At 35.4% G+C, this 9,950-nt stretch overlaps 1 protein-coding gene across 2 annotated transcripts in view; it reads left to right on the plus strand.

The window, feature by feature from the left end:
- NGF (nerve growth factor) overlaps window positions 1–9,463 on the plus strand; it is an 89,653-nt gene extending 80,190 nt beyond the window's left edge. For both annotated transcript variants that reach the window (XM_081325695.1, XM_081325694.1), the window contains exon 2: window positions 7,401–9,463. In XM_081325695.1, the coding sequence (XP_081181821.1) occupies window positions 7,401–8,147 (747 nt within the window). In that variant the 3' untranslated portion in view covers window positions 8,148–9,463. The remainder of the gene's footprint in view (window positions 1–7,400) is intronic.
- Window positions 9,464–9,950: the final 487 nt, after the last annotated feature.

A 9,950-nucleotide genomic window follows, 5' to 3' on the forward strand; every position in this document is an offset into this window, starting at 1 on the left:
GATTTCTCTTAAATTTTCTGATTATAGCTGCAGGAGGTATTTCACCAAGACAAAATTCTACATTTCAGAAATATAAATTGTTCATTTTAGATTATCTACTTTGCATCAAAACCTTCTCAGATTTCCTAAGAATTTTGCAAAGATCAAGAATATGAGTTATCCAATCTTAGTTCATTAAGGAACACATTTATGTCATAGATTTTTTTTAGGGTAACCATTTGTTTTAAGTAGATACAACCACTGCAAGACATCAGATGCAACCTCTAACTGATATATGTAATCCTACTAATGTTTTGCAGAAGTTAAGGTATTTGACTCATTGTTATGTTAGCATGTGACTGACTACTGCTAAGTAATTTTTCAGTAAAAATTGCATAGGTTTACAGAATATTTTGAAGATTTCAAATATTGATATGTATCCAGACAAAGTTCTAAAGAGCTGGTAGACTGCTTGGCATATGTGAGAAGATGTTTTAATCAGATCACCAATAAATGATAAACATATTTTTAAACCTTACCAGTCACTTCATCAAAGACACTAGGTCCCACAATGATAAAAAAAAGTTATCTACTTTTCCCATGAATGGGAACTGGCATTCTGTTATAATGTTTATAATATATAATATTATAAGTTATGTTTAAAGTTTCTAAAACACTCATATGAAAATTAGAAATATTGAATGTTTATATTGGTTTGGATATTACCATTAGATGTTTGTGTAATGCAATAATCATTGGTCATAGTTTATAATGTGATTTTTAGTTTTAATTGTATTGTTCTTAAATAGAAGGTTCTTCCCCCCACTCCACCCTATTCCACTGAAAAACCTAGTTTGGGCATCAGTGGTATCCTACATGAGAAGGTGCATAGATTTGGCTGCTTACTATTAAAATGATTAAAATGAATAGGTTTCATATAGTTCAAATAGGAAAAGCAAAAATAATTTAGATCTGGATTGACAACTTACAAATAAAGTTTTCATTTTGGCATATAGTAAAATGTTAATTCTTGAAGACTGGATAGATAATAAAAAATACTGACATACTGACATACTGTCCTTAATTTGCTTGATAGAGCTTCATTTATTGGACTTATTGTTACAGTATCTGGAAAATATATAAAAAAAGAATATTAAAGATACTGCTGAATTGGGTTTTTTTTCCTTGTCAAAACAAACTGTGGTTTGAAATAGAAACTTGTGTTTTCTTAGTATAGCAGTAGTTGGAAGTCCTATTCAATTGTTTTTGGCGTGAGCCAGTGCTAGTAGCTTTGTGTTTAACAATGCTTAAAGTGGTAGATTTTATGGCAGAAATTTTTTTTAATAAGATAGTCCTACACAAATATAATCCAATACATTTTGCATTTGTGGGAAGATGAGAACGAATTTTGGCATATGTATGGAACAAAAAAAAAAGATTAACAAAGGCTGTACTCCAGAACATAGATTACAGTATAATGAAATATATTGTTAAGGGATTGGGATTGGCTAAGAATCCTTTTGGGTTCCCTTCCAACTCTGTAATTCCTGATAATAAAATTTACATTTGGACAGGGTTCAATAGAAGTAGTAGGACTGTTGGAATCCTTTCAAAGGCCTATGCAAAATAGCCAAATACCTTTTATTATGAAGATTGCTCTCAATAATTGAACTCTTCTGGAACAGACCAAGACATTTGGGAATCATGGCTTAGTTTCCCTCTCTCCTCCCAGTTATGGAATGTGTTAATGCAGAGATCAGAGCAAAGAAAGAACAAAACATGCAGACTTTATTTTCTGAAGCTAGTGTTAGGTAGAGAATGAGAATTCAGAAAAATTTTGGAAGATTTGGTGGTGATCGTTGGGGGTGTTAAACTAAGAACCATCATCTGTTCCCAAACAGCGTGTTTAAAAATGTTCAAATGGTACAAGGAGCCTAAATCTAAAGAAAATAAATATTGTTATCAGTATAATTTACAGACAAGAAAGCAGATCAGATAATTAGTTTGATTTTCTGTCGGCTAGAGCATCTCTTGCTGAGATTTAAAAAGCTCATGGGACAATAGAGGAAAAAGGAAAAACAAAAAAAACAATGATGGAAAGCAAGAAGACATGGGATACGTAGAAAAGTGAAGTATAAGGAATTAGAAAAGGGGAAAGGATCATAGAAAAATGCATTAGCTAATAAGCTTCCCTTCTGCTGCAAAATATTTGCAGTCTGGGTTTTTAATAGTAATCTTTGTTATTAGAGGGCCCAGTATAGAATCTATTCAAGACGTTGTGCCAACCCCAGACCCACAGCTAATCACCATGTTATACCCATAGACTATAATAATAAGGTGACTCCCAAAGTGACCAGAAAAGCACAAGACAGAGAGGGAGCCATAAAGGAACCTCTTCTTCTCTACTTAATCCTTGTCTAAGGAGAACATCCCAAGTCATCCAATTTGAATTTATTTTACGAAAACTTTGACATTAATGAGGATTGCGAATACAGGCAAATGTTTGCTTTTTTTTTGTTTGAAATGTACAAGTTGTGTTTCCGTGTGTGAGTGTTTGTGTGTGTGTTTGTAAATGGTTGTGTCTCCTACAGACATATCTGGTGTAGTTCACTACTTTAAATTCTATAATATGTGTGAAACTGAATGATGCAGGCTACTTCTTGAAAACAGGTTGTAGATACTGACCAATGTAACATGGTCTTCTATAGGGGCATGGGTTGATCATTCTTCTCTTGCAAGTTGAGATGGGAGGCCATTTCTCGGCATCTGACAGATACTCTGTGCTTTGCAAATCTCTGTTCCTTCCCACAGTTTTTTTGACAGAGGAGGTACCTATTTTTCCTCCCTTTAGAAAGGGCTTTCTCTCTTGAGAAAGTAGCTTGCTTGTCTCCAACACCAAAAGAGCCTTGGTGGAGCAGTGGGCTAATGCCTCCTTAAGTAACACCAGCTGCCTGCAATTATTGCAGGTTCGCATCCCACCAGGCTCAAGGTTGACTCAGCCTTCCATCCTTCCGAGGTAGGTAAAATGAGGACCCAGATTGTTGGGGGCAATTAAGCTGACTTTGTAATAATGCCGCTTGGGGTGTGTGTGAAAGCCCTAATAAGCAGGCATATACATAGAATGAAGGCTACTGCTAAATTTGTAAGCCGCCCTGAGTCTTTGGAGAAGGGCGGGATATAAATGGAATTAAAATAAAAAATAAAATAAAAAATCTTACTTTTGGAGAATCTTGATTAAAATGATGATATGAGACCAGAAAGATTCTGGCTAAAGTTCCCACTTGATATGGAATTCAGCAGGTGACTTCAATTCATTTATTATTTCTGTCCCATACACCATCCTGAACTCTTTGAGGAACAGGGATACATTCAAGTTAATAAATAGTAACAAAAATTGTTCTTTGGATGTTTTCGAAATTAATTCCTTCATGTAGCAGATTCCACCAAAGACTTTCACAAAACTCTACAGTAGCACACTTTGTGGACATTTTCTAATTTCTACTTGTGGCATAATTATTGCCTAAATATTGCCGCCTTTAATTAACTTTATCTACCTTTAGTTTGGAGGCATGTATATGGTTTTTTTATACTTTTGAAAAAGCAAACATAAAGCCATAATTTATTGAAGACTTCTGAATCCATAAAAATTCAAATTCTTTTCTTTTAATAAATCACTATTACAGAACTCTAGAGCCATTAGTTTTACCGTAGACTAAGAAATGTGCTATGCCCCCAAAATCCCAGTCAGTTGTTTGACACTATGCTACTAGCAAAAGAATATGTTATATTTTTTGTACATTGCCTTTAGCAGTATGGAAAGTTTTGTTTTGTTTTGTATTTAATCTTTTCTTAGCACATCATTTGAGTTGCAAAGTGCTAATGGTTCTTTTTAAAACACAGTGTGATTTCCTCTAGATTTATCTACAGTATATGAAATAACTATTGTCTTCTTTTGTCTGCTCAGAATAATCAAAACATATCAATTATACTGATAGGTTTGAATTATGAGGGCTCCATTTATATTATTTAATTATAATTAATACAAAAGAGCCATTTGATTTAACATATAGATATGTACATCATTAAATGATTTTAATATTTGATTGATAGTTGCAACCTGATGTTTAATCTGGATGAAAGAGTGGATTCTTCTGAGGAGTAAGAATTTTAAAATTAGAAGGGCATGATCTAAGGTTCATAGTTTTCTATGGTACAATAAAATTAAGATTAATGTAGACTTTAATAGTCAGTGTGTGTGTGTGTGTGTGTGTGTGTGTGTGTGTGTGTGTTTGTAGATTTTCATGGGTATAGGTATGTAGGTCTTGGCGTATTCGGGGTTTTTCCCGTGTAGGATTGAGGGTGTCTTGGTGAAGTTTCGACGAGGTCCCACTCGTCATCTTCAGGCTGGTGTTTTTGGTTCCATGCCAAACCAAAGCCCGGGATGTTACACCACAGCCTTCTGCTCGGGACATTACATCACAGAATTCAGGAGGTTACAATGCTAAAACCCGGGTTATCACAACACAGCAAACCACCCAGGATATTTCAACACAGAACTCAGGAAATCACTACAATAGAGCTCAGGATGTCATCACACAGCCCATTACCCAGGTAGTTACAACACAAAGGACTAACGAGCACACAGCCAGCACCTCAGCCACACAGGATGTTACAAATCAGCCAACTAATCCCCTAACAATAACCCCATCAACCAATCATGATGTAACATCACAGCTCCAATCACGCTTCGCTCGCACAAGCACGAAACCGAAGACACCAGCCTGAAGATGATGAGTGGGACCTCGTCAAAACATCGCCAAGACACCCTCAATCCTACACGGGAAAAGACCCGAATACACCAAGAACCTACACACACACACACACACACACACACACACACACACACACACACACACACATATATATATATATATATATATATATATATATATATATATATATATATATATATATATATATATATATGGATCTTTGGTCAGTCGGGTTTTTTCCCATGTAGAACTGAAGGTGTAAGAGCAACTGATTTGGGTTATACTATGTAAAAATAGTGGGGGGTGGAAACTGGGGAGAGATTGAGTGAAATAAATGATCTTGGATCTTTCTTGGAGATTCAGAACTTTTTTGAAGTTGATGCAAACTGCCTTACTGTGGCGGACAACAAAATATCTTAGAACAACCAGGGTCACTCATCTGTAGAGATAATTTGCTAGTTATTATTTTAATGGTTGCTGAACCAGTTGATCTTTACATCTGCCACACTATATTTTCTACCTATTAATTTAGCAGAAGCACTACTGTTTCAGCTATTGTAAAAATCTTCTTTGAGTAAGCTTGCACTTTTGCTTGAGCAAATAGCTGCACACAATGGGCTTTGTGTATATTTATAAAATTACTTTCTAAGAAGCTAAACTATTTTCCAGATTCTGAACAAATTATCCAATCTTCTTTTTTTTAAACTGGTATGTTGTATTTTCCATTATCACCTTGCTGTTAATTATTTCTTTTTAAATTTCTTGCTAATATAATTTCTAAATAAAACTTCTGATTAAGATTTTTATGTTTAAAATCTCAAAAATTCATCTTTAAATGTTGCTATATTTACATAACATCCCTTTCTTCCACGCTGTTAGAAATACAAATAGCATTTATTCACATACCTAATTTCTTTTTCCTTTTTAGTACAGAGTGATGAATCTCAAGTGACTTACAGTAAACAAATCTGATGTTGATCTATTTCAGGGTGTGCCTATATTGTCTTTAAGTTTTGTTGCACGAACTTTTTTAATTAGCATATCTGTTGACATCAAGAAACACATTTGACATGTTCTGAATTGTTACCATGGCCTCAGTGCTCCAAGTGAATCAGAGAAGTTAAAGCTTCTGGTGCCTCTCTGAGCTGTACTGTAACACATTTGGTTTAGAAGTAATTTCCTCTTGCAGCACAATCATCTAGCTCTGTTTGTCTCCAGCTTTTGTAGTGCAGCCAGAATGGTGAAGATGGATAGGGATATGTTATATGGGCTGCATACATCAAAATAAACATTAGATGGCCATTACAAAATAAAACTCAAACCTGCTGCTGCCATCTTCTGGCTGACTGTATTTTTGCAAGCTGAAATATTATAGCTCAAAACTTAGTTACATTGCCTCTTGGAATTTTCCTTTCTTGTAATTTTAGCAAATACTTGGCATACAGTCTGCTACCTTAGCAACCACTCTGAGCTATTGATGAGTATACTCAGATTAAGAGTATTGATTATCTATTAAATCTACTACTAAAGGTATAGATTATCTGTGGGTATGCCTCAAAGTATAAATTATCTGAAGAATTCTAGCAAAAAAGAACTTTGAATTTGACAGATTATTGGCTTTAGCAAAGTATAACTGCAGGAAATAAGAGGATCTATGGTTTGTCAAAGAGTCCCGGCAATAATGACTGGCCTTTGTCTTGAAGGATTTCAGAATGGGTGGCAGAATTAAAGATAAACAACAAAGTCTGAATCATTCTCCTCTAAGAGGTTTTAGGCTTTTGTCTACTCAGTGCAAGAGAAAGAGAATCTGTTTTCAGAACTTTTACTCAATTTAAACCATGGCCACAATCCAACACGAGATTAAACCCCTTAAAGTCAATGAATCTAAGCAGATTTAACTGGGTGTTGGATTTGTCCCATGGTTCATTGTACTGATAGTTCTCTGGGGAAAATGACAATTCTATAACTAATATCAGGTCAGGACTTGCATAATAGCTTTTATTCCAGTAGCAAAAGTAGCATTTTACATCTTGGTATCAAGAAGCTTTTGAGAAATTGAAGTGCAGCTTAGAAGAAATTATTCTTTCACTATGTGTGTCTAATTTAGCAATATCTTTGTGCTGCCCTTTCTGATTCTTTTTGTGAACACATGGCCCCTGGAAATCTAGATGCAAATATAGAGTATTTTTAGCTACTTTTCCTTTTTTCATATTTTTTACTGTAGAATTTCCAATTTAGCCTGTAGAGGTTCTTGTCAGTATCTGTTGTCCCTATTAATAAACCCAGAACACTGCTTGAAATAAGTTATATTATAGTACTTCAGGAATTAACAGTAACCCTGGTATTGTTTGTTTGTTTAATTTATATACCACCCATCTCACTGATAAAGCAACTCTGGGTGGCGTATTAACTCCTAGGGTCCCCATTTTATTAAGCATGCTTGCTATTTGAATGATCCTTTCTGCAGTGGGAAAGAAAAAACAACATCTGCTATCCACATGGCTGGGCCTCTCGTAAGATGGTGAAATGTCTTAACTGTACATTTTCCCTGGCATTGCTGCATCAGCACATCTCTCCACTCATCTTGGAATGGATGTTTTTCTATGTTGTCTTTGCTCACAGTAACATTCTTGATTTGATCTCTCCTAGGTGCATAGCGTAATGTCCATGCTGTGCTACACTCTGATTATAGCATTTCTGATTGGCATATGGGCAGCACCAAAATCTGAAGATAATGTCTCTCTGGGGTCCCCTGCAACACCTGACCTTTCTGACACCAGCTGTGCTAAAACTCATGAGGCTCTGAAAACATCTCGAAACACAGATCAGCACTATCCTGCTCCTAAAAAGGCAGAGGATCAAGAATTTGGGTCAGCAGCAAACATCATTGTGGATCCAAAGCTTTTTCAGAAGAGGCGGTTCCAGTCGCCTCGTGTTCTGTTCAGCACTCAGCCCCCACCATTGTCAAGAGATGAGCAAAGTGTGGAGTTCCTGGACAATGCGGACTCTCTTAATAGGAATATCCGGGCCAAACGTGGAACTCATCCTGTGCATAACCGAGGGGAATTTTCTGTGTGTGACAGTGTCAGTGTCTGGGTTGCCAACAAAACCACAGCAACGGACATCAGAGGCAATGTGGTGACTGTGATGGTGGATGTAAACCTTAATAACAATGTCTACAGGCAGTACTTTTTTGAGACCAAGTGCAAAAATCCAAATCCAGTACCAAGTGGGTGCAGGGGCATTGATGCCAAGCATTGGAATTCGTATTGCACCACAACAGACACATTTGTCAGGGCATTAACCATGGAAGGCAATCAGGCATCTTGGCGCTTCATTCGGATCGACACTGCCTGTGTGTGTGTAATCAGTAGAAAAAATGACAACCTTGGATAGACCATTGATTGCTCCAATACTCACTTTCTCCCCACCCCCTACCTCAACCTGTAAATTATTTTAAATTATGAGGGCTCTATGATATATTTATAGTTTATACAATGAAATAAATAAATCATCATAATTTATTAAATCCTTTTGAAAACTGAATACACGATGTGAGCATTAATGGCATTTTTTCCTGTTAAATATTTTAGCTTTTGTTTGACATGCTTGTCATAGAAAAGTTTCTGAAAAGAATGTATGGTAGTTTTCAGTGCCCTGCACTTGATCTTTTTATTTAATGTGCAATGCTCTGTTACTCTGCATTAGATCAAAATTCATTATATACAAGTCCATTAGGAAAATTCTCTCTCTCCTGGCCCAGAAATTTTTCATTGGTTCATATTACACATCTGAGGATATGAGGATAAGCATAACTGTCATTGTTTTCAGATAAACTTGTCTGTTAAACTTGTCTTCAAAGGAGTCCCATACACATATATTCATCTAATTTATTATTAATTTATTTTTATTTTTATCCCATTTGCATTATTTTTTTACAACTAAATAAGGCAGTGAACATATCAAACACACATTTTCCCCACAACAACAACCCTATGAAGTGGATTGGGCTGAGAGACAGCGATTGGCTGAAGGTCACCTAGCTGGCTTTCATGGCTAAGGCAGGACTTGAACTCATGGTTTCCTGCTTTCTAGCCTGATGTCTTTTTTTCTAATTGTATATAAATTTATCTTTCCTTTTATAGGAAACATTTAAGCAAACATTTTGCTTCCTAGTTTATAACATGTAGTTAAAAGCAACTACTTTTTAGTCATCTGCTAACAAAACTAAAACCAGCCTGAGGCCAGCTAGGTTTATGTCTAACTCCATCACATTTAAATCAATAGAACAAATGTGTTCTGATTGTTATTTCGTCAAGATATAAAATCCAATTTCACACATTCATGTTTCAAAATAAGTTCCACTATTTTCTATATTATTTGCTCAAAGTAAGTATATGTAAGATTATCATCTCATACTTTGGATTTATTCATGCTCTGTTCTATTTAGCAGACTTTCTCCATCGTAAGTAATTGCAAGATTGCAGTTTTAGTTACAACTGGTTAGGGTTTGGGATCAGTACATGGATTAATCTAAACATTGATAATTTTACACTCCAAATGTTACCTTTGTAATAGAAGTTTCATCTAATCAAAGCTGAATATACACAAAATAAATAAGAGAAGCTTCCTGAGAAAACAGTGTTTCTGATAGAATAAAAAAGTACATTTTGGTTGATTTATAGGAATAAAGATCATCCTGGTCCTTTGAAGTCAGTGGAAGTTATTGATGAAAATGTTACAAATGATATTTCTCCCCTCTTCTCCCCAGAATTGCCAACTGTTTTCACTCAGACAATGAATGAACTTGAGTGCATAATTGATTGCCAGCAGCAGTTGGAAGATTGGCGGAAAGAATCACCATTGATGTGCATATGCAGGGTATTTAGTACTAGTTCACCAAATGTGGTGTTGATTCATTGGAGTTAAAAATATGGACTGTCAAGCATTTTTTAATATAAATATAGTTTAAACTGCCCAAACTTTGTGCCATCCACACATGTTTACATTTCAACTGCCATCATTCCCAACTAATATTACATGTGTACATGCTAGGTGGAAATGATGAGAACTGAAATCAACCACATCTGGAGAGAGACACGTTGGGAAACACTTTTTATAATACTGTTTATAAATGCAGATGACTTCCTTCGGCTAACTGATATTGGAAGTGAGTTTGTTTACACAACTTTTAAAAAT

This window comes from Vipera berus, assembly GCF_964194415.1.
Source record: "Vipera berus genome assembly, chromosome: 3".
In the NCBI taxonomy this organism is placed as follows: Eukaryota; Metazoa; Chordata; class Lepidosauria; order Squamata; family Viperidae; genus Vipera; species Vipera berus.